This window comes from Hyalella azteca, unplaced genomic scaffold, assembly GCF_000764305.2.
Source record: "Hyalella azteca isolate HAZT.00-mixed unplaced genomic scaffold, Hazt_2.0.2 contig4128, whole genome shotgun sequence".
NCBI classification, from domain to species: Eukaryota; Metazoa; Arthropoda; class Malacostraca; order Amphipoda; family Hyalellidae; genus Hyalella; species Hyalella azteca.
In genome coordinates this window covers 42,813-69,659 of record NW_025934354.1, presented here as the reverse complement: position 1 = coordinate 69,659, position 26,847 = coordinate 42,813, and the positions used below count along the sequence as shown (strand labels likewise).

Genomic DNA, 26,847 nt, shown 5'->3' with positions numbered 1-26,847 from the left:
CCTAAACCGCTACCCTTCAAAATGGTAACGGTTTAAGCACTCCGCCAAGGACAGCTTATCAAATACATCAACACCATTTGACCAATACCCCCAATAGATACAAACGGAACAACCATCAAAACTGACAATTACTCCGTCCAACCCAAAGCCTCGCAATTTCAATGCTAAATGACTGGCAATAAAATAATAACGTGAACATTAACTCGCAAGTTGACAGAAGCAGGCCCACCTTTGTTCCGGTCATTGCATTCTCCTTAACAGTTATATACAAAAGCTAGGTCAACAATAATGTGAGCAACATCTGCTGCAGCGACTGTCATCTTTGCCGACGATGCGCCTCAATCTTCAATGCGTCAACAACCCAACAACCCTAAATAGACCTCAGACGTAACCCAACAACCCTCAATACAATAGACCTCAGGGGAAGCCCAAGTGAAGTTGAACGCTGGCTCCGGTCTCGGCTATACTGCGCGAGCCAACAACAGTGAAAAGTGAGAGGACAGCAAAACTAACAAAAACGCCGTGAAGAATTAAAAAATATATATAAATTGAACGGATGCTTTATTCAAGTCAGAAGAACCTTGCTCATATGTATAAACGAACAATTTGCGAGGACATCAATAATGTCAATGAGACATCAATAAAAAATTGGCAAAGCACCACAGAAATCCCGTACAAATGAATAAACAAAATGAATACAAAATAAATAAACCTGTCATCAGCGACATCGAATGAACATGAAACAATACTACATACGTCGAAACAACTTCTATCTACGCAAACTAATAATTAACGACGTATAATTTCTGAATACATTGAATGAAGTACCTGATCTGAGTGGCGATAGCAAGTACAATCTGTAACATGAAAAGCATTCCATATAAAAGCATAAGTCTTCACAGGTTCATTGAGAAAGCCACGCCAATCAGAGCATCAGCGAAAGCAAGCAAGAGGATTTTACTACAGGCTAATTTCTAACTAGGTATTGGCATTGGTCATAGAAGAATAATTACAATTTGTTAAGAACATACTGGAAGCTTGACAGGCTACTTTTATTCTAGAGCTTAACTTCCATTCCACAGCTATACCAGCTAATCTCATTCACGAGCTTCAATATCTAGTTTCATTCAAGAGCTCTACTAGCTCATTTCATTACAGAGCTTAACAAGTTACTTTCACCATTAATATTTTCCAGCCAATTTCATTCTAAACCAATAGCAGCTACTTCAAGTCTGGAGATTTTCGGGCCAATTTCATTTTAAATCTTTACCAGCTAGTTTTATTTTACAGCTCTAGCAGCTACTTTATGTAAATTTATTGTAAAGGTTTTCCAGCTAATTTGATTCAAAATATTTACTGTCTAGTAACATTTGAGAGCTCTGCAAGCTCTTGTACTTTCAGTTTATTTCATTTTAGATGTTTCCCAGCCACTTTCATTCTAGACCAGTAGCAGCTGCTTTCATCCTAGAGGTTTCTCAACTAGTTTCTTCTTTTTTTAATTGCACAGGTTTACTAGCTACTCCCGCTCTCTAGTTACATCAGCTACTTATAATTCTTGCAAGGCAAACGCTGGACACGAGCAGGTAGACCAATGCTGGTCCCTACAATGAAAGATAACTAGAAACAGCCGAAAAAAGTCCCCAAAAAATGTTAGAAAAAGCATAACTGATGCTAAAAATTCATAGATGTAGTTAAACTGGAAACTTGTAGATGAATAAAAGGCAAAATAAGAAGTTATATCCTGCTTGAATGTGATACTGAACTTCAAGAGGCCGTATGAAACACTACACCAACTTAACAACAGAAAATGAATGAGTAGGATATGATACGGAGCTATAAAGTCGTAAGACAAGAGGCTCCTAATTACTGGTACAGCAACCGTTCAGGCACAAGAATCAACAGTTAGCCAACGATATGAACATGACTTGTTACCTCAAACAATAAACCTTCCCCCCCCCCAAAAAAAAACAAAATTGCATTCGAGCTAACTTTGAACCACATGAGCAACACGCGACCGTCATCAATTTTAATCAATAATTTTATAAATACAATACTAACAACTAGCGAGTTACAATAGATTGAGGGTGAAAGTGTATTGGATAAACTGCTAAATAATGCGCGGCACAACACTGACCGTGTGGGCTGGGCATTATGGGGGTGCCGGGGCCGGGGGGACCGGAGCCCGGGGGGCCCTGGGCAGGGAAAGATGAAACCTTCCGAAGAGAAAAAGGCATCATTCGGATTATGATTAAAAATTATCAATTATTAACTCTGTTCTTCCCATTCTCCTCCTCTCCTTTATTTCACTCGCTCTATAAATTACAGCCACAGTTGCTCCCTCTCACTAAGTCACAATCACTGTCCTCTGTTCTATCATACCTCGTACCATACCATAAATTCATCATACCCCGCACCATTACTTTCATCCCTTAGGTACTCCTCATGTAGAATCACTGTCATCATAACTCGTTTTTCTCATATAGACCGTCCAAAATCAGGCCTATCCACAGTTTCCGTCACACCTCATCGCACATAAACCCTCAACACCTTTCCCCTGTACGAAATATTCACATCTCATCCGTCCATTACTTGACACCAAGCGCCCCTGCCCTCACACAGCCCCATCTCTGCTATACATTCAAACTCTGGCATTGCTATCACTACAACGAGACAAAGAAGAAAATTGATTATTCATTCATACAGCCTAATATCACAGAAAATTTTATACAATCATATATTGTTTGATCACATAATATGTAGCATTTTATATGCAGAAGTATCCACTGTAACAAATAGAACTTTTTTACCGACTTTTACAAAATGTCGTAATGGAAAATTACATCATGAATAAACATAAAGACAATAATAATATGTTTCCGCAAAAAAACGCAGGACCAATAACTTTTTTGCATGTGTGGGTGCAATGCATGATAGGGGCTTCATAAGAGATGAGAATATTACAACCCAAACAGAGAAGTTAGGTGGAAGTAGGATGAAAAGCTAACAAAGGCGAACAAGTGATCAACTCTAGAGCCAAGCGAACTCACCATCATATTGCCGTAAGTGCCCGGTGAAGACGACGAATAACTCATAGGCTGTGGGTGATAAACATTCGTTATTAGAAATATACAGAAATACATTGCAACAATCAACAACAGGAACAATCAACAGGAATGCATTGCAACTGAAACTTGACTGCAGTACTCTTATCCTAACAATATGCACGATGCACGAAAATGTATGAATGTCGATTTAGATGATCACAGCCTATATGAATTCTTAAGCACCAGTAGCAACTCTTGTTGACGATCAGTAAGAGTCAACAAAGGCAGCAGCACATGGCTATCTTAAACAATGCAGGACAGTAAATTGCGAGACATTCGTTACTTACTAACATATTCAAGAACAAGACTCAAAGCGGTAGATTCTATAAAAATGATTAACTAAGAAGTATTGGATATACAAAAACATTAATGCTTACGGTGTACCGTGTGTGATTATTCATAAAACTAATCATTTAAATATGGGATAACAAGTGATACTAAGAAACCAGAACGTACCGTGGATGTGTTGGGTGTCCATGCTTGTCTGGGGCCACCGCCACTCATGCTCATGGGGGGAATACCTGGACCTGCGGGGCCACCTGGCCCCATACTGCTGGGTGGAGGCCCTCTCATGCCAGGGCCGTATGGACCAGGACCCATGGGTCCCATACCAGGGCCTGGGCCCATTCCTGGCCCCCTGGGCCCTCCCATTCGTGGGTTCATACCTGTAATGTGCAGGTAGAATTAGTACCCAACACAGCAGTCAACACTTACAATGACAGCAAGCTTTAAACATCTCATGGGATAGCAGTAGTGAAGATGATGCTAATTACATGAACATAACAGAGCAGGCAAACAATAAACATGAAGCTAGAAGATTTTATTGCAATGCTGACAAAAGGCAGAAACTGAACATATTGATCTTACTTTGTCTTGATGCTAATGAACATGTTTATTTGATGTTGATTACCTCAACATTTTATTAAAATTAACTTGTATTTGTGAGTATGGAGTAATACTAATTGCAAAACAGCTTCTATTTTAGGGAGGAACAATAATTAAACTTAGCTGGCCATGGCAATATAATGAATGAAAGAATATTTTCATGTAATACTTAGCAGCCAATATTAAAAGTTGATTGGAGGATCCATCGGAATTAAAAAAAGCAGCAAAGTAAAAAATTTATAGAGAAATTAAAATGAAAGAAATTGTGACTTAAAGAAGTATTTAATTTGAAATATCACTGTGAGGGTAAACTAAGGGCCTTGCAACACAATTTTTTTTAGAATCCTATTCTACCAGCAATGTGTTTCTGATGAGAACATAATAAGGCTGGGTGTGCCAGGAGTCTCAGTTGGCTCTCTGGTCACAGAACAAAGAATTTAATTAATGAATTAAAATTAATTTAATTAAAACGCTAATGAAGTTGTGATGTTCTTTTCGATAAAGATAGGAAGTGAAGATAGGACAGTCTTGTTGAAGTGATGCAGAAGGTTGACAAGATGAAGTATTAAACAAACAAAATTTTAAACTGAATTTCAAAGCAGTGCAGCAGAGCTAAATTGCAAAAGTCATGACTACGCATCATGCTTGCTTGCATGATGCATGGCACATCATGGCTTGCATGATGCGTGGCACATCACGCTTGCATGATGCATGGCACATCATGGCTTGCATGATGCATGGCACATCACGGCTTGCATGATGCATGGCACATCACGGCTTGTATGATGCGTGGCACATCACAGCTTGAATGATGCATGGCACATCATGGCTTGCATGATGCATGGCACATCATGGCTTGCATGATGCATGGCGCATGCAAGTCATGAAGTATCATAAAGAAATGCAAGGTTTACCACCAAGAGGCACCATGAATCTAGTGATGGCAGGCGCCTAAGATATCTTGTGTGGAATATATTTTCTTTACAATGCACGTCACTCAAGGGGACCGGCTACCCTCCGGAAAAACTTCTACAGTTATTATCCGATCATCATGAAATTTCACATACATACGTAAAATGTAAAAATAAGAACATTTTGCTTCTATAAATTTTTCAAAAAAATTTATAGAAAACGTGAAATTCATAGAAAACGGCTAAAAAGAGGTACATTAGAAAATCTATCTCCTCCTACAAATATCATCCTACAACATCGAGAAACGTATCATTCGGTTCGTAAGGACCATACCTAAAAATTTGATGATCACTTTTCTCATTTTCCCCTTAGTTTTTTTTATGCGCGTTTTATCCCATTTTTCTCATTTTTCCCCCCTCCCCCTCCTTCTCCCCCATATAAAAAACGAACCAGACAGAAATTCAAAAAAATGATCATCAAATTTTTAGGTAATTTCCTTACGAATCGAATGGTGTATGTCTCATTGCTGTAGCTTGAAAACTGTAGGAGGAGATAGGTTTTCCGTGACAATAAGTTGAACTTTTCAAACTTTTCAGGACGGCGCGACAAAGTCCCATGCGCCTCGAAATAGGCACTCAATGTAGAATGGATACCAAACTACAGGCTTCTGTAGCTTAATCCACTCAAGGATGCTAGCAGCAACTTGTAGCGCACCTCTACGTACAATGTTAGGAGGGTAACTGAGCACAGATGCCAGATACACCAAGATATGTAGTCTTGCCGCTCTAATTTTATTAGGTCTATTTAGTGAAGGAACTCCACCCCCCGCCCCCCATTAAAGCCCGGCCATCTGCGTCAATATTGCCGTACATGGATCGCAGTAGTATCGTTGGAAAGCTCAGAATGTCAGCTTTAAGATGAGACTAAGCATGAAACTGCAGCCCAACTCAAGTAGAAACTATATTCAAAGATTCCAGCAGCTAATTAGTTTATATCTAATTACTTAAAGAACTCTCTCATCCGCTTCCCTTTAAAGAGACGTCATGAACGTAAATATTGGCGTACAGCGACGGCAGTGGTACCATTGGAAAGAGCAGAATTCCAGCTTTCAGATGAGCACAAAAACCAAAAAACGCCAAAATTGAAAATTTTAGGGTAGCCGGTCCCCTTAACAAGTCAAGGTAACTAAGAACAAATCCTAGACAACACGTAGCAAACATAGGGCTATGCAAAAACTTTTGTAAGAGTCAAATAACTAACTAGCCATTGTCCAGACATGCTAATATAGATAATGAAACATATTGGTATGCTTCACTGAGGGAACAAATACAACATTTACAATTACATGAAATGCTGAAAGCAACTGCCATGATAAGCCATCTAAATCAGATCAGCGTAGAAAAATTGGGAAGTCATAGATGAATATAAGGATGATTCTAGTTCAGGGCCTCCATTTACCCTCAAAAAGTCAAGTAAATACTCATCAGCAAATGCCAAAAATTAATAGTGTCAAGATTTGTCAATTTAAATTGAAATTCACTGCACTCATGCCAGAATTTAAGTGGCATGTTTTTCAGTGAATGATGAACAGTGAATGCTCAACAATTTCATGTGATCACAAGAGTCATTGTCAGTCTGCTTTTTATGCAACTTTTGATGCATAAACCGAGAGTAGCAAAAAAGCTCTCAAATTAAAAATAATATTACCTTTGCTTATAAAAGAAACTGCACAAATATGCAGCCTCTTCCATGCAGCAAGCTCCAGTAAAATGTCATCTAACATCTAATGAATGGAGTTGAACAAAAGCAAAACCATGTAATATTAATGAAATTAAGTTTTTTTTACAAGATAAACAGCAAGGAAGAGGAAGGACTTTTTCTTAAAAAGCTGTAATGGCATGCGCCATGTGCAGTGGCATCCCTAGAATGGTTTGATGCGCTTGGGTCAGCTTTCCATCTAGAATCCATGTAACAAAGACCACCAAGAAAATGAATTGTGGCTGAGTTAAAATTACTGAGAAACACGAATGACTTCTTAGGCAGTGAGCTGGCAATAGGCATTGGTGATGAACAAGCAGCAATATGATGGCAGCAATACAAGTGTAAGGCACAAATAAATAAGCAAACCTTTTAAAACAAGTTCCAAGATCTTATTGGAAACTTTTCCATTTTCCATTCCATGTTCCATGGATCTCATTGAAATTAAACAGAAAAGAAGCTTATAGAAGTGAAAAATCATTAGAAAGAAAGCAGACCTGCAAATTACAAACTGAAACATTGTTGAATAAAAAGAGTGTAATTTACGTTAGATTAAATTGCCATGGAAAAAGCCTTAACTTTGACAAGGTGAGAACATCTACCCAGCCCAGCTGGCTACTTAACCTTCACTTTGAATAAAAATATCAGCTTTCACACAACATAATGGTTAAAGATTGCTTATACTTCTTTGTAGCTGTGAAAGTATTGTTGAAAGTTGCAGAGCTCATAAGATTGCATTAGCCTGAGTGTTAGGTAGATAGGATGCTAGGTATACATCACAGGGGTGGCATGAGGCACAGACAAGCTAAAACATTTTTACTCGAAGTTGGTAGTAGTTAGCTCAGAAAATTGTTTCCAGCTATAAAATTACCTGTAATATACCAAGTGCCATTGAAAGTAAATCTTTGACTCTTTATGATAGTGATACTCAATGGTCAAGAAGTACACTGTTCATTGCAAAGACCTTCAGCAAAAAAAATTGCTGATCAGTTCAATGATGGACAGTATTTGGTTACCAAGAATTTGAGTCTTTCCAATAGGAAAAGAATTTTCAATAAGAAAACTGATAATAGATTGAATAGTTAAGAAAGAATGAGTAGATGGGAGTTGATTTGCATTATCAATGAGAGAACGAGTTGGGGTAGAATAAGCTACAACGCAGGTGATGAAGAACTCGTTAAAGCTGAGAATAAAAATAAATAAGTTTGTAGGAAATGTAAGTACAGTAAATAAAAGAAACAGTAAGAGAAGCATTCATCAATGGTCAATACCACAATGAGAGGACCGAATTATGAATAAGATGCAAAAATAAAATAAGCAACATTAATTCATTCATTAATGCAAATGATTAGGATGTAAAAATGAGCATATAGGCACTAAGAAGATTTCAGCACTTCATAATTTATTCCATGTTGTTTTGAATGAAAATTGAAAAGTTCAAGAAGGGGAACAAGCTAGGGGATTTTAAATGATAATGTTTTCAGCATAATTTGTTTGATTGCAAAGCAGGCAAAAATGCAGGCTACAATAAATCTATTCACTGTCTTTGTCTTGAATCTGGCACATAGAAAAAGTTTTACAAGTAAAATTATCCATATCTATGCTATAACTTGACACAAGTTATAACATAATGCGCATGTACAAGCTCAAAATCAATAGGTCAGGCGTGATGGATAAACTAGTAGACTAAATGCAAATCAACCAAGATTCCATTACCAAAATGTTGACTCTCGTGCACTCAAACTAGTCATCACTACCGCATGAGAGCCCTGCCAGGTTGCCTTGGGACAGGTGCGGATCATTCACCAGAATAATTCTGGCTACTTCAAATAAATTGTAGGAATAATTTAATTAAAAATCATGGTCACAAATTTGGAAAATACTGTGCCAATGTGAACTGATCACAATATTGACAATGGTCCTGACTGACCATGGCACTCAGCCTCTCATCAGCTTTTGATCCGCAAGCACCAATATCAGACTTGCACGATCTATCAACACTTGTAAGCGGCTCTGGCTAATGAGAGGCATATGAGTCTGGCTGCCTCTAGCCATGCATCTATCAAGACTTGCGAGTGGCTTTGGCTAATGAGATGCATACAAGTCTGTCTGCCTGTAGCAATCTATTGAAACGTGCAAAGGTGTCTGTAATGAGAGACGAGTGAGTCGAGAGTGAGTCAACGTTGTGGTAATCAAATGACAAATTGAACCAAGTTGAATTATTGGATGATGATGCAACAGGGACGAGGTATGAGGGAGGAGCCTACCTTGCCACCCAACAAAGTCACCGTCCCCTGAGTGGTGGGAGGAGAAGATAAACCAGCTATTAGAAGCAGAAACCAATAACAAAACTTCTTTTTCTCAAACAAAAATTGCATCAAACCAAATAGGCAAATGACAAATGTTTTTGAGCTTCACAGAATGGCTACAAAACATTACACCTTGTGAATTAGATTCTCAAATTTCATGACTATGTATTTTGGATTAAAAAGTATCAAATTTACTGTTCGCTGTAATGCTGTGGGTGTCATCAAATAATAGTTTTAAATTTAAAAAGTCCTATAAGCCCAATTTTTTGGGAAAATTTTTGAAAATCAGTTTTGCATTTGCCGCCAATGATGAAAATGAAAAAAAATTATGAATCTTTGTCATTAAAAACTTCCAATAATTATTAAAAAATATTTCCAATAAAATATTTGCAATAAATAATGATTAGAAATCAAATTATCAAGTTGAACATGTAGATAATTAGCTAACAATAAACAGAAAATCTAGCAGTGATATTCACAACCTAGTTCAATACTAATTGAAATTTCAATGACACAAACTCTGACAGAATAAAGATTTCATGAACTTAATGCACAAGAATTTTGCAGCTCTCAGTTTGTTCATAAATAAATTGTGATCGAAATGAATAATCAGTTAGTCACCAAGCAGATGGCAGCTCACAAGTGAGGCCTTGACTCTTGATCTAGTGACGGACATGGGCCTTGATGCCACATTTATATCACCAACTTGCAAACAACTCGTGGATCAGCATGTGACGAGGTATTAATATCATCTTAATATATTGCCAATTTGAAATTGTAACAAAAATTGCACATAGAATACAGTTCTAAGATGTAAGCATAATCACCATTTTTGATGATTATCATTATTTATAATATAATAATCGTCCATAACATTGAAAAAACTGACAACATAAACATCTGTAAAATTAGCTTCAATTCAATGGCAGAAGAGTAAACTGAATCAAACCTGCCCTACGGCAACATTTTTAGTAATCTCCAAGCAGTCATACAACTTTCCAGTGAGAAAAGATCAAATTTTACAGTTGCACTGAAAAACCATTACCAACCAATACTCAATTTTTCATTAAATTACCCAGTCTGCTTCATTATGATGTATAGGTAAGTAAAGTACAGTTGTGAGTCAGGAATAGATCAATCAACACTAGGTATTTGCAATACCACGAAATGAACAAATATTATATCTTTAAATGAAAATAAGTCAGAAGCTAATGTTACAAGATGGGTCACATTGGAAATTCACCCTTTTTCAGTCTAGTAATATTGCTTGAGTTCTAGCAGATTATAGAAAGTATATATCAATGAGATAATTAAAATCTTTCCAACATAACATGTGGTTCTATTATTCTTGTTTTGCATTATGTAAAATAAAAAAGGTGCTTGCAATTGATGCAGATTTGTATTTATTATTTTTTTTGTGAAAAATGTTCTCTTAGAAACCTTCATACTACAAGTTGGACTTTTGATCTTGCAAAACCCAAGTTAGCACGTGACTCACATTAGCCTGTATAGTACCAACTTTGCAAGGCACATTAATAACTTATTGAGGCTAAGTGACCAACTGGAGAGGGAATTTATGGCAATGTTGAATGCAGGGTTTGGCTAGTTCTCCTTACCACCCCATACTTAGTGTTTACTATTGTTCACCACACCATGACAAGTGTTCACCACATCACCCACCTGGCGGCTGAAAAGAAAAAGAAGAACTGTTGTAGCAAACCATTAAGATATCATAAACCTAATCGTAATACTAACTACTTATTTATTGTCACATCATCACAAAGGCTCATTTAAAAGGACATTCTTCAATTTAAAATTTTGTCATTGAATAAACCTAATGGTAATAAGAATTAAACATTTGATGCCCTCCATTATATGTAAAGAAATACCTCAGTCTACTCATTAGACTATCATTACTATTACCCTGATCATTTCAAAGACTGAATAATACAACTTCAAAAAGTGATCATTCTATTTTGAAATTAAGCAACATTACAAAATATTGAGACAGAGAAGATGATTGATGAGTGTTTTTCAAATAATAATTACAACAATGCAGAGTAGTTACAAATTATTTAATATGAATCATTCAATGCTGGTGAAGTGCTATAAATCAGCAGCTAATTAGTTGTTATGTTTGTTTCAATTCAGAATATATTCAACTTGTGCAATAACTAGGGCATACAAACCCTTTTTGTATTTTATTGCTTTATTTGAACGTTTTAATGCAGAAATTAATTTAAGAAAGAAGAGCTTCATATGAGGTTTTTTTGCCATTACCTACAATACATAGATGTTTGTATAGCTAATAGCTGCCCACATATTCATTGAAATGATAAAAGATTGCCATAACCAACATAACATAGATTAATGTATTCATGACAGGTGTTTTATTTATTATGTATTGAATTTCTAGGGAAGTTCACAAGCTAAAAGAGAGATATTATAAATAAGAGCATAGTCAAGTACATCAGAGAAGAGCAACTTACTCCATTGAAGTCATTGGGCATCTGAGGCATCCTAACACCCGGCCGTGGGGCACCAGGGTACCGTGGTGTCATGAATGGCTGCACACAAAACAAAACTAACATTACACGTGCATAATGCATACCATTTTCAGTCTAACTACGCAAATGATTTCAATCATTTCATTATTATGAATATGCATTTAAACATTCATTATTATGAATATGCAACATTTAAAATATATTTTCTTCATAACTTAACTAATAAGAATTTGATTTGAAGAAAATATTGCAAAAATTGGCACTGAAAAATAAATAATGTGTCATCAAAAATTTTCACACTTCACTGCAGTGGTAGAGGCTAACCATTTATTTATTCACATCCAAAGCAGAGAAACACATCATTCATTGAAAAAGGATTTTTCTCAGGGGGATTGTATTATAAAATACTAATCACTATACGAGTATCCATTCAAAAGTTGGGAAGCTGAAGTTTTTATTTGTATCAGGAATACTCCATTCAATTTTGCATCTCATAAAGTCTGGCATCTTAGGGTATTTGAAATAAATTACTAGTCAATTTATAAAATCCTTAACATTGACAAGCGAGATGGAATATTGTTAAAACATTTTTTCATTGAGAGAAAATGTTAGCTTTATTTCTCTCAATTAATCAACTTCCAATCCAATACCAATTCTCCATTTTTTTAGGGCAACAATGCACAGAAAAAAGGACTAGCACAAAAGCACATATAATTATATGAAATCAGAAAGCAAGCAGAAAAAACAACAAAACTTTCAACAGCATATAATGGTGAGCATGACATTCTTAAAATGGAAATAAGGCAGAGCAGCACAGAGCTCAGGTAAGTGTGCACCGACAAGCCATTATTCTTAGGGGAATAAATTCCTTTAGTAAGTTGGTTTTATATAAGTAGTTTTCAAAGACCATATGTAAATATTTATCCATGTCTATAATCTTTACAAATTAAACAGGGCAACATCATGCAAGTATTTCAATCAATTTACCAGTGACACAGCAATAATATTCCTTAATTTGTCCCACTGACAAAGCTTTTAAATTAGGATGAATATGTACAGAAAATTGAAAACATTCATTTTTTTATGAGCTAAAGCAAGAAAGTGATTCACTTATTTTACAAATATATTTCAGAGCACATCATTTAATTTCAATGGTAGCAGTAATGCAGATTAGTGAGCTGGAAGATAAGCAGTGCATTCAAATTAAATTATCTTACCTGAATCAAGTTGTACCAAGACTAGAATTGACATGTCATCACACAAATGATAGGATTAATAGATTTGAAATGATATTCGGTGAGATATGGAGGTGACATGTGAGAAATGGCATAATTTCAAAGTGATTACAATGCCCTGACAAGAAAAAAATGTCTGTAACTCAAGAGCTGCTAAACAGTTGGTATTTCTGTATGCAACTTACGAATTCACAAGTGCAGATCATTCCATAAACACCATAAATGTCTGTGTCAATTTTCTACAAGCACCCTCTAGTGTTGATGTGGAATAACCTACAACAGTATGCAGCACAGTGGATTTGTTCAGGCAAGCAAAACTTGTTCTCAGTCTTTACTTGGCAAGTGATAAATGTAAGAGTTGCCCATGAAGCCTCTTGATTGATGATTAAACTTACCTGGGAGTTGACAAGGGGACTGTGAGCCCCAGAAGGATGATGGGGAGATGCCTGGGAGGGAAGGGGGGGACCAGGGGAGGGACGCATACCAGGGGTCTGTAATGAATTGTGAGTCGGGGTTGCAAGGATGCAGGTTACTACAAACATGAGCAAGCAGCCCAGGCAGATGTTGATGTACACTCACAACAGAGGTCATTAGCTAGTTAACAATTGACTCACAAAATAACAACTTGGCAGTAATTTCCACAAGGAATCTCAATTATGCTTTGCAAGGTAAAAAAAATTCCATGAGCATCTTTAGCATACAGGTCAGATGGCAGTAAGAAATTATTTTTATCATCTCAAGCTCTTTTTAAAATTTTGGATGCTTGAGAAGCAATATAAACAAATGCTTTGCATAACAAAAAAACATGGTAAGAAATTTTTAGATCGTCTTACAGGAGACAAGAAAATTTGTTATAACAAAATAGCATAAATGTGTGGAAACATGAATTAAATTCATATTTAAAATCAGTGTTTTGTGCACAGATGCTCTAAGAGTGACTGAAATGAACTTGACTGGCTTGATAGCTTTCAAAGGAGCAATAAAAAATTCAACAAAAAAATCATCAGATGACCAATGCAGGAGGAACTTATGATGGTCTTGTTGTTGTTAGTAGTTAGTATTTTAAGTAAGCTTTTCCAAACCATGTTAATTGCATAAAAAAACTGCAAAGCCCAATTTTAGCAACCAGTTGCCCTGAACTATATAATATCAAAAGAAACTGCTTAGCAAACCAAACAATTCATATCTGTTAAACCTGCATGGCTGCCTTCATGGTTAGTATAAAATTTCCTGAAAACTCAAAAACTAATAATAGAAAGCAGAACATTTAAACATTGAGTGGCCGAGTGTTGAAGTGGTGCAGCAAACATTCATGGAAATGGCATGGGGTCTGAGGTTGATGCAAAGTACCCATGAAGCAAGCACTAATAAACATAAGCCACAAATAATAACTAAGGTTAAAACTATTACAAATTCACAGGAAATCATGGAGCACATCTATGAGGTATCAAAAATAAGCACCTGGCCAAAGGATATAATATATGGCAGGGAGCAAAGTACACATTAATAGCTTGGCAACACAACTTACCTTTCAACATAAGAAAAAAGGATCATTATTTGGTAGTTCTGGGCTTTGCACTTGGACATTATTGTCATAGAAGCTCTTAAAAAATTTTTTTTTGCTCAATTGGCAGAGCTTTTGAGAAAGCTCAGAACATTCACATAAATCGGGTTAGGAAAGCCCATCCAGATTCTTAAAGAATGTCTTGAAATGCTCTTCAAAGCAGTCAATTCATCAAGAAGATAGTTATTGAGAGTGTCAAATAAAAGTTCATTGAATTTAATATCAGATATTTTTAATGGCTTTTTCTTATTTTACCATTGGAGAAAATGTGATACTTTGAGGAAGAGAGGAGCACTGCGACTGTTTATTGTGGGAGTTAAAGCAAAGCTTTACTTGATAGTTGAGAGCATTACTATTAGGTATACTGAGTTTAGCAATTGAACACACTCAGCTCAACATTAACACTGATATAACAATTAATAAAAAACTAAAAAAAATGTGTGCCAGAGGGTATCATAACTAAAATGATAATCACTTCAGACAGATGTGGTGGTGTAAATAAATTACTTAATGAATTGATAATAAATCTTGATGGGTGCTTGAATTTGTGCAAATAAATTTTCTCATCCATAATCAGTTTAAAATGCTAAATTGCAGAGAGAAAATTTCAAAACAGTTGTGACAATATCAGGCGCTCAAGCGTTAGAAGTCTCATTAGTACAACCTAAGGAAAAAATATGGGCTTTAGCCATGTGTTAATTTCATTGGATTTCCTTGACTCTGTTAGTAATCTTTACTGAATGCATTTACTCTTCAAGATTGTTTTGTATTTTCTGTTGTGTTGATTTACTTACCATATTCCAGAAATGATAAGATAGCCAAGTACTTACAGGGAAGAAACCTGGAGGCATGGGCCCACCTGGCCCCATGCCATCGTTTGGGGCCATCTGTCCAAGTGGCGACGGCGCTGGCCCTGCGTTCTGTGGAGCAAGAGACAAGAGTACAGACTGCTGGACTACTAGTCACACGGACTGCTGGACTACTAGTCACACGGACTGCTGGACTACTAGTCTCACAGACTGCAAGACTAGTAGTCTCACTAACACATCTATGATCTATGAACAAAATGACTTGTTTAGCTAAGGACAGGAGCAATGTTGGCATTAATGTTGCTGAAGAAAATAGTGCAGCACTTCAATGGGCATCAACTGCCCACCTATAAACATGGCACATCCAAAGTATTCTAACAAGGGCACAAGTTTAGCCCAGCATTGCTTGGCAGTGATATACTTGATAAATCCTATCAGCTGGTGCAGCAATAACCAACACGCATCAAATTAATGTCTTCAATTATAAAACAAACCAAGGATCACATCCAAAGTTCTCTCAATCGAAATGAGTTGTTATTCAATGAAACATATAATTAATTTGCGCCTGAAATCCCATCATATGAATTACAAATTTGTATAGAAATATATATATAACCAGAGCTGGGCAGCGCTACTTTGAAATGTAGCGGCGCTCCCGCTACATGCTCTACATGTAGCAGGCGCTACTGCTAAAGCTACACCCAAGATTGTAGCGAGTGCTACTGCTACCGCTACAGTAAAATGTAGCACCACTACATTAGCCGGTACAATGGCTAAAATTATTGGAAATCTCTAAATATTTATTGTTCTGCTATTGAGATTTACTCATAAACATTTAATGATAATGAAACATTTTCAAAACATATCAATGCAACTTTATTGCAATTAACCTAACCGAACTAGTATGGGTTAGATATAGTAAATAAAAGTTATGGTTATTTTTATGTTTTACCTTCCCTACAAGGGTGTGTACTTTAATCTACCAATCTAAAAAATTATCTACATATACATATAAAAAATCAGTCTTTTTATACATGTGGATTATTTTTTAAATTGGTAGATTAAAGTAGACATCCATGTAGGGAAGGTGAAATATAAAAATAACTGTGAAAAAATAACTGTAAGCCACCTGAAATGTGAAAAACTACCTGTATGTGGTAACTGGTAACAACTTAACAAGTAACAACTAACATGTTGACACATAGTAACAGGATGAGGTTGACAAAATTACACCAAAATCTTTCATACAGTTATATTCTGTAATTTATATTATGTATGTATCATGCTGGTTTTTAAATAATCTTTAATACTATTAAGTAAAATCTAAAGGCTTTATCTATAAATGTAGCGGTAGCGCTGTAGCGGCAAAGCCTCGTATCGCTACTTAAATATGTATCCGGCGCTACCACTACCTTGCCTTACATGTAGTGCCGCTACCGCTACATGTAGTGCACTACTGCCTACCTCTGCAACTGCATGTAGGTAGTGAAATTATCGATTTTAAACGTACAATTAGCGCTCCAAACTATGCATGCCGGCAGTTGTTTGATCTTGATTTCGTTGTGCCGTATAATTCATTTAAAATACTTTCCCACTAACAGCGTTCTCTCAATTACTCTTATTTGTAAATGATAAATATCCTGCCACTCATTTATGGGTCACTTGTTTATGGGTTGAAGTATCATCATGATCGTCGCAAGTATCATCAAATGCCATGCGCACTTCGAGTTCATCTTTCACATAATACGACTGACCAACATTCTGTACTTGCCAAGCGAATTCAGCGTATCATTACCGCGTGAACTAGCCCGGCCGTAACGGTACCGTAACAAATGATGCTTAACTGCACTCTGCATGTTCTATTATTCTGCAGCATGTGTGGGATGGGAAACAGCATCTTGCATCAGCTGGCCCAAAGGAGGGCAAATAGACGGAACACGTCCAACGTTACAAGCGACCCGAGGGCGGGGTCACCTGCCTAGCGACGACTCGAAGACGGAGGACGACGAATGCGGCGCATCAGCGTGACCGAGGACTAAGAAGTCCTAAACTCATCATAAAGTCATAAATATGGTTTGTACCGCTACAATGTGATACATCAGAATTAATTTAATGTGTGCAATCAATGTGGAAATACATAAGAAGGTTCAATGAGAGGAACAACGTGAAGGAGCGCTGCCCTCTGCAGGGCATGTCTGCCAGCCCGACCTGCTACCCCCCCACCCGCACTGCCCTCAGCGACACCCCCGCCCCCCAAACAACAGGTAGTTCATCGTCCACTCTCACGATACGGCACGCAACCCTCATACATACACAGTATCACAATTAAGGAGTCTCCCATTGTCTCATGGCAATTCCAAGCCTGGAGCAAACTGTGCGATTACATTTAGGCGATGAGACAAACATGGTCAAAAATCAAACGTCTAATGGTAAGGCCATTTAAGTAGGACCCATCCATATAGCTACAATGCTGCCTCTTTCCCTCTCGCCAAGCATAAGATCCACCAAACCGGCAAATGGCACATCTTCCCAAACATGTAAACTTTGATTCACCACGAACGAACATACGTCAATTATTATCATAGTCGCCGTCAAACATAATTCGGAAACGAAAAATACGAGGAAATGTACCACGACCTAAATTAGAATGAAATGTTGAAGCATCGCACCGCTAAGCATAAAATCAATAGACCTATGTTATGTTGGTACCGCAGACGCGAGCCGTTTTGGTGGAGACTAATTTTCGCGCCGATGTAAAAGCAAAGGCGCAGTCTCAAAATGTTTCGTTGTGCCAAAATGTTTCGACACAACGTTATAAACACGTATCCAGACTTGCAGCAAGGGATGATTCGCTCGCACACGACCAATGATAATACAAGTACATAAACGTTTCGATACGAGTGATAAGATCAGTCCAACAAATAGAAAAATAAATGTTCTTATTCAACGCAAATTCAAGTTGAGTTGAAGAGAAATGATGGGCACCAAAAATTTAATGGTATTTGCTGAGTAGCTAAAGTAAATAAAAAACAACCTTGCAATTACACATCACAATGATTATCATAGAGAAGAGCCTTGATGCGAGACTGTTCCTGAGACTAAATTACCCCAAAAATCGATGTAAACAAGTGGCAGTAGTGAAGTCTTGGCCGGTCACAACAGCAGGAGCAGCGTTGTGACAACGCTGCTGTAGTTCTCCTCAACTGAGTTCAATGTTCGTCAGTTGAGGTAGGACTGTACTGTATTAATGTTAGATAGGTACTGTAGTGTAGATAGGTACTGTATTAATGTTATCCTCACCGCCCACACGAGTATTGCAATTTTAACCATTTACGACATATTACTTATGATATTATCATAAACTAGCAGGTTAGCCCCGCGTTGTCCCTTATAGTTACTACAAGGCTTGTTTAGGTCAGCAGATCGTCCTCCCTGCTATCGTGATGGCGCCCACAATATATCAGTCACACCTTATTCAACTCCAATTTTTATATTTTCACGGAATGAAAGTGTTCCAGTTTAGAAAAAAATATTTATAATAAGTTTAGAATTTATTTCAAATTTATTATTTTTACACCCGTTAGGTGATCAATGATTCTGCCACTAAAACAAAATTGTGACCATAACATCCTGGCAAGATAGGTATCTGCACGTAGCTTGAGTAGCCCCGATATATTTACAGCGCCGGCCTTCATACAAACTATCATGCACAACAGATTTACTGAAATTGATGGGTAGAAAAAAATATATATTCTTGATAGCTCCGCTCACAGTGAACGAGGAAATTCTTACTAGGTACTCAGATAACTAACTAAATTAAATAATAAAAATAGATCCAGGATCTCGGTTATAGCATCATGGACGCGGTGGATGAAAAACAAGCACATACGCGTCTTATCAGAAATAATTCAAACCCTTTATGAATTAAATGAAGAAATTAGGAAAACGGGCGGGGCATCGGAACACTTGCCACACATCAAAATAGGAACGGCTGAGCAGAAAGACTGATAATATCGATATTAATGCGCTGCATGCCGTGCATAGTGTTATGCTGCACGCTTTGCAAGCTGCCTTCCATAAAGAAATAAGGCATAAATACTGAATTGAATAATATTTGATCATGCATAAATACTCTGTAAGCGAGTCAAAACGATCAGAGACCAGAAAAAAACAGCTGATGAACATTTTTACATCATTTTGTCAATAACATCATTTTCATATGCACAACTGACAAGCCAATCATGTCGACGCATTGTGTGCAAAACTCGTAAAATATAAATAAAATATATCTATGTCTATCTTTATCCTAAAGGAATTGTGTTAAGGAATCATGGCGTGCAGCATGGAGCAGCAGAGCAGCGAGTGTAGTGAGGTAAGAAGCAGCACGCACCACGCAAGATCACAGCACCTGTTCTCCATGGGCATGATACCCTCCCCCTCCCCTCTGAGAATGCTATCGATACGAAAAATCCGGTCCACACCTGCAGCCCCCCTCACCCCGCCCGGGACCTCTGACCCCGCAGTCCGCGTAACTACCTACCGGTCTGACGACGTGTGTGCCGTGCAATGCTTTATAAACAACACGCGCGTATCACTGCTCAACACTGCGCACTAATACTTGTGGGTGTCCCTATATGGTGCCGTGCAATGCTTTATAAACAACACGCGCGTATCACTGCTCAACACTGCGCACTAATACTTGTGAGTATCCCTATGGTACCGAGTAGACTATGCAGTTATATATATAGCGCTTTTTTTATTCGGCGATGTTTGAAATTCGAAATGGAGCGCAAAATCCACAGCAAACAAGCATGCTTGCAGCTAACAAGTGAACAAATGATGCATCAAGTTATGATTAGATCAATGATGATGACCAGAAACTGCAGCATACACACAACGTATCATTTCCCGGGCAGAAATAGAGCTGAAGAATTGAAGTGTTGTATGCCCAGTGAACTGGAGCGCTCGCAGGTCACTGACTCGCAGGTGTCACAGGAGGTGCAAGTCACGGCGACCTACAGATGTCAGAGCAGCCAGCGGCGGCAAGTGCGCAGCAGTCCCGCCTACCCTTCCAAGGCCTCTCACGCCACCAACTTTCTACTCACTCCTCCACAAACCCAAGAACTCACAAGAAATAGCGAGAAATCCAGAAAAAAAACTTCTACGGTTCATGCATTTACCACGTAAAAAAAAATAAACTGTTTGTTCAGTCAAAGCCAAGGTTGTGTCTAATTCGTACACTAGAGGTCGCTACTAACAAAAAATCAAATCTTTCCAATTATTAAGGAATGTTTTGAACCAATTGTACAAGCAGTACTTCAATGAATAATGTTCAGAAATAACTAACAATGAAGCAGCACACAGTCAGCTGTCCGGGCATAGCGGGTGACGATCACAATAGCGCCTTTTCCCATAAAAGAGACTAATGAGTGTTTCTTGGGATAAATCTCGTCAATGTATTAGTGCAGGAACAATCGGCGCCGCCAGCTTTGTTAACTGCGCGGGTGCATATCAATTATTGTTGGCCAGGCAGTCACTAATATCGCGCGCAAAGGTGCAGCCAGCGACGCAAGCAAGACGAGATCTTCTTCATCCCTATTTTGAGAGGCCCCAGAACAGCCCCACCCCCACCCCCGCCCTCCGTTCCTATCCTGCCGACGCCGCTGAAAACAAGAGAACCTCGACAAAACGACAGGAGCCAATGAATTTACATGATCTTTGGTTGTAGGTACAAGATAAAGCGGCGGACAAATGCTGTTCACACTTCACCACTGCATCATTAGCACAAGAGCCCGCCAGTAAGATATACAGCATTGGGCGTTTACAGTGTTGATAGTTCAGACAACACTTGTGTCAAGTAATAATTAACATTTTGACTAGTTAAGACGTATCGAAGTGGTACAATAATTGCAGTGTGTGGTGACATCTGGCATCTAACCGACAACCAGAGCAAGCTTTTCCACCCTAACACCTCCACCTTTCCTCCCTAACAGAAGTGACAACAGCACTTTGTCCCTCATGCATAATCTTCACCAAGAAAACCAAAGCAACATCATTTCACAAAAAGAGCCCAACAGTATTGACATAGCCCTGCAATTGTCCTTAAGAAGGTAAACTAGCATTGTCACGCGCCAAACTGGTTCACCTCACCACGCCCCTTCATTCATCCTCCACCCCACCACACCCCTTCCCTGTCCAGGTCCCTGACCAGCAAGCGTCACAGTAACTGTCATTATTTAGGATAATTTTTAAAGCGCATATCACTACAATGGCATTGGCTCTCTACAATGGCTGGAGCATTCAATACTAAATGCAAACCTATTACGTACGAATTTCTAAGGAACTCAGCACACTTCCTACCACGAAACTATGATCCTTGTGTAGCGTGAGCTTGGATCACATATTTTAGGATTTAGTGCAAGTTTTATGAAGAAAAAATTGTTTAAATAAGAGTGTGCATTTAATGCCATCATGCGGTACTTTTTCTCATTGGTAGAAAAAAATATGGGACCAATATTTTCTATTGTGCTCAAACAAATAGAGATCAACTCTATAAAACGGAAGAAATTCTAAATATGTAGTGAATCTCGCCCGTTGAGCAAAGTTGAGGTCGCTAATTTGAGACGCCACCAAATCGAGACCAGCGTACAGTTTGATCGCCAGTTGCCAGCAGTCGCCACGCGCGTCAACAGAAAATCTTCACATTTACATCTTTTCTAAACAATTTTCGAGCCTTCTGATCTTTTTTAAAATCATGGAACAAATGTGCTGGCTCATTTTTTATTCGAATATTTTGCACCGGCCAAAAAAAACTATCCAGGATTGTGATTATCCCAGGATGAAATTTAATTATTTAGAGGTTCATAAGATTCATTATCTATAAATCTAAACAGATAGGAAAATTTCTGATAAGCAAAATAAGTTGTCAAAATAAGAAAAAAAGAGTAAAAATACAAATTTACAATGACGCACACGAGACATTGAGCACCAAATAATCAATAATCAGATTCAGTGAAGAGAACAGAGGAAGAAATCTACCAGTAAAGAATAGTTCCCAGCCATGTACAAATCATGTGAAGAGTTTCTTCGAGTATGCATGATAATGTAGTATGCATTCTCTCAGCAAGAGAATGTCGAGATAAAGAGGAGTGTGTCAAGCTCTGTCTTACTTGTCAGGTTCAGTGGCGAACAAACGTTCTATGAGCAGCAGTTACGTCCATTCTTGCGATGCTTCGACTACGCCGCCAGGACGCTTACAAGATCGATTACAATCTAGTCAACACACACGGGCCCGCAGTTCATAAGCTACTCGGCAGCTCTTCGCGGCAACGACCGTGTTGACTTACAAGTATGAACTATACGTGCTACATAAGTTCTCGGAGGACGCCAACGCAGTATAAACGTTCTACTCAGTAAAAAGTATGAAATCAATTGAATTAACTGTAAGGTTTTAAAAAAAGCGGCCGATGCGCTCTGAAAATGAAAAATTTAGGATGATAATTGCAGTGAAATATGAGAGAAATTTTGAATGTTCGCTGTTGGTGGTTTATATATAGATAGAAAATAACGAAAGATTGTCCCAAAATTGATATCAAATGGACAAAATATAAAGAAATCTTAGTAAAAATCGATCTACCAAGCTCGTGGTGGCTTTCCAAACATACTTTATAAAATTCATTCAAACTTGCATGCAACTAATGAGAAACTTGCTACACAAGCTCAAAATTTTACGAATTTTAGAATAAGGTCAGAAATCGTATCAAAAGACCTGAAAAATGTCAGAATACCGTTGTAAAAGTCAGAATACCGTTAAAAATCAGAATATCGTTATAAAAGGCAGAATACCGTTTCCGAGTTAAATTTCATGTAGTCACTTTGGCGTATCTATGAAATCTCCTCGAAAGGAATGGACAACGGAGTTAGCGTATTCTGGCGTGACCGGCTATGTGCAGTATTACATCATACGGATATATAAATTATTTTGGCACATAATCTTCAAACTTAGGCTAGCCAAACGTATGCACTGCCTGTATTCGATCAGCCAATGAGAATTTCATAACAGAAAGCTTCAAGGTCGTGAATAATGTGTAAAGAAACAACTAACCATCAGTAGCACAGTGCCTATGTGATGATGCCAAGTTGCCGCAATCCCAATAATTGCATTTTATAAATAAAAATTTTCATTCATATCAAAAATTAGCAGAATAACCTAAAATTAATGCAAAGGGCAGATGAGTAGTAATAAGTGTGGTAGCAGATTGAAGTGGCGATGCAGTAGACCTGCGATCGTGAGCGATTGGAGTTAAATACCTGTAGTTCCAAACGCCAGTGAAATCTTTACCACTTTGCTTCTAATAGTGGAAATTGTTATCAAACGCAATGGAGATCACATAAAAAATACGAACTTAATGTTCGCTTTGGCCACAGTGAAGGGTTGTTCACGCGATTTCCTCAAGTTTTTCGTTAAAATATAAATAAATTATCGTGTACTTTACATATGAGTAATATAAAAGTAGTCATCATCAAAAGCGCCGATGATACGTCTGTCACATGCAACTAAGACCGAAATTAACTAATTCGCGTTGAAAGACATAACTGCTCGACCAAAGCGTCGTGAAATGCGAGCTTAAGAGTCATTAGTTATTAAGATAATGAGGCAAGTCACCTGCAAGACGCGAGCTACTACTGACCCCCCCCCCCCCACACCCCGGTATCTATTTCCAATGAATGATTGCCCCCTGCTGTTTACAAGCTGCCAACTTATGATGTAATCCCTGGCCGTAAGGGAGACAACTCGCTGCCACCTCCCCTCGGGTTTGGGGCGTCAGTATTAATATCCCAAGACGGGACCACTAGTCAAGTCATTGGCAAGATCACAGCGCATACAGAGTGTCTGACGCGAGAGTGTACACGCTGGGCACACGCCACCGACGCGTCAACTCGTGGACATCGAACATCGCACTGCGCTCCGCACCTTATAAATGATACAATGTGTCAGTTAATAGACGGCCATAGCAAATGATAAGGAGTACCAACACTGCAGATGCATAGTATTTTTCTCAGCACATTTGAGGTGATTACTACAGAATGGCCACTTAATTGAAGGAAAAATTTGCATACAATATCTGTGCCAGTTTAAGGGAAAGTCCAAGCATTAAACTCCACTGCTGGTCTCAAGGTAAAACACGGAACGTCATTTGAATTCGTATTAAATAATTTAAAACTATTTCAGAAAATGATTGACCAACTCAGTCAATTTGCTTTCAAAATCTTCCAAGTCACATGGAGACAACTGAAAAAATCTTAATTCGCAAAAGGATCACTACACTGCAACCTGAATTAATATTAACACGTCACTGATCACGGGTAACTAATACTGTGTTACCGTCCAAAAATGCAGTGGAATTGAGCCGCGCACAATGCAAGCAGGCGCTAGGACGTATCACTTGCTAGCATAGGGCGAGTGCGCTGCTCGGTTTAGAAGCAAATAGAGCCGCCAATATGGCGATTGGTAAGCAATGTGGTTAGGAAGAAAGGAGGGGCACGGCAGGGACGATTAGCGCGTCTCAGGCTGCAGCGCGCGTCCGTCTGTCGGACATCACGCGAGGTGCCAGCGAGCCATGTCAACGGCTAGCTGGTAGTTAGTAACTCGAGCGAGAAACCAATTATCTAAATAACAAATTGCACATCAGACTTGAGAAAATGTTACTCCACTTAAAAGTTTGCCCGTTGAACGGTTCCTTGTAATACATGAGTTATGTTTATATTTAACAATAATTACTACACTAAGAATGAAATTTTAGGATAAATAAGGGAACATTTCCCTAGCACGAAATTTACGCGCGTCTCAACTGCAACTTCAATGGACTAAGACATAGAAAAAATGAACATTCATGACAATTTTGAGTGCAACTAAATTTTTATATTTGACTGACCTTGTGATTAAGTCAGGCAAGATATATAGGCGCTGTCAAATAGAGACCTAAACTAACCTACACAAGAAATAGAATGTGTGTTATTAGCTGACAGCAGATAACTTAACACGCCGCAGAGTCGTACGATCAGAGCGCTGTTTAGAATGGTTTATTGCTCATTGACGGCATGGTCTAAACTCAATTCTATAGCGATAGCGAATTGGATTCGACTTCTTTACTTTAAATCTACTAGTAATCGATCACATCATAAATTCGTCTCTAATAATGCGCTCCGGCAAATTGACACGGGACAAATTTACCGGCATTTTGAGTGGTTCATATATATATATATATATATATATATATACGCAGGCATTGGCGGTCGAGTGGGGCTTGAGACGCCAGCACTCCGCACAACTCGAGTGAAGAGACACATGACGATGACAATAGTTTCTTGCTCTTATTAATTGCTCAAGATCCACATAAAAATTGAAAAATAATTCAATTTATAATTATTGTCTCAAAGTAATGACTGCTTTTGAAAGAGGAGGAACACCGTCCTCAGCAAAGCACAGGTCTGGCCAAAAGTCGAAGTTGTCTGAGAGAGAATGTCGGTACCTAAATCAAATTGTGAGCAGCATTCGAAAGACCGCAGATGTTGAAATTACTGCAGACCTCAGTGGGCCCCAACAGAACCCAGTTTCCATAAAGTCTGTCCGAGAGCCACATAGATCTGGATTCTATGGAAGAGCTGCAATTGGAAAACCTCTGGTATCATTTACAAATGCATTAAAGCGTTTAGAGTGGTGTAAAAACCTCCAGAATTGGTCCCTCTAGCAGTGGAACAATATTATTTTCTGTGACGAGTCATCGTTTACCTTATTTCCAAAATCTGGCTGAGTTCACGTTTGGAGACAACCAAAAGAGTCATTTAACAATCTACTGCCTGACATGAGTAACCGTAGCAATATTGTCGCAAGCCTACTTCCCAAAAATATACGTTCTAGTGAGATCAAAATGACTTGCACTGATGGTTGCCGCCACGTACGACAATTTTAAAATGTTCTCCGTTGCGTACAAACGTCCTCAGGCTGCAACACTCAATAGTTTAGGTTTAATTTAAATTGAAAGTTATGTTCCCGAGGAGTCACATACGGCGATAGAAGGTTAATCCCGACTACCTCCTCCCAAACGTAAATCCTAGCGGGGGATCTGTGATGATCTGGGGTGATATTTCACTGAAATCCGGCGGAAAAATAATTTCTCTTCAAGGAAGAATCAACAGCCGTGACTATGAATTTTGGAGGACAAAGTTCATCCAATGGTTCGAGCACTGTTTCCGGAGGGGAATGCCATCTTTCAAGATGCTAATGGCCCGATCCATACAGCTGACATTGTGAAAAAATTGCACGAGGAACATTCTCATGAAGTTGAGCATCTTATTAAATTGGCCAGCACAATCACCAGACCTGAATATTATCGAGCATTTATGGCCGATTTTAGAGATGCAAGTCAAAAGTCGATTCCAGCCGCCATCGTCTTTAAAAGAGCTGGAGGTATTTTTAACGGAAGAATGGGTGAAAACTTGTTTGAAAACAATTCACAATTTGTATGAATCCAAACATTGGAAAATTGAGGCTGTAATTGCCGCGAAAGGGGTCCTACATTTCACTTTAATATATTACTTAGATTTCTCTCGCTTATTTTGCCTAACCCCTGTATACCATATATTACTGCAATTGCAATGCGCTTGATTAATGAGCGAATTAACGGTACACTTTAACGGACTGTTGACAATTTTACTTACGTGTGCCATGCCGTTGACTCCATAACCGGAATTGACGAAACCC

General features: G+C 38.3%; 1 protein-coding gene across 3 annotated transcripts in view; it reads right to left on the bottom strand.

The window, feature by feature from the left end:
- LOC108664977 (single-stranded DNA-binding protein 3) overlaps positions 1–26,847 on the bottom strand; it is a 62,226-nt gene that overhangs the window by 18,670 nt on the left and 16,709 nt on the right. Inside the window, exons 5-13 of one of the 3 annotated variants that reach the window (XM_018151687.2) lie at positions 26,805–26,846; positions 15,105–15,194; positions 13,106–13,201; positions 11,458–11,535; positions 10,649–10,655; positions 8,927–8,953; positions 3,561–3,769; positions 3,048–3,095; positions 2,135–2,213 (exon numbers count right to left, since the gene is read on the bottom strand). In XM_018151687.2, the coding sequence (XP_018007176.1) occupies positions 2,135–2,213; positions 3,048–3,095; positions 3,561–3,769; positions 8,927–8,953; positions 10,649–10,655; positions 11,458–11,535; positions 13,106–13,201; positions 15,105–15,194; positions 26,805–26,846 (676 nt within the window). The remainder of the gene's footprint in view (positions 1–2,134; positions 2,214–3,047; positions 3,096–3,560; positions 3,770–8,926; positions 8,954–10,648; positions 10,656–11,457; positions 11,536–13,105; positions 13,202–15,104; positions 15,195–26,804; position 26,847) is intronic. The other 2 variants (XM_047879884.1, XM_018151688.2) reach the window with 2 other exon arrangements.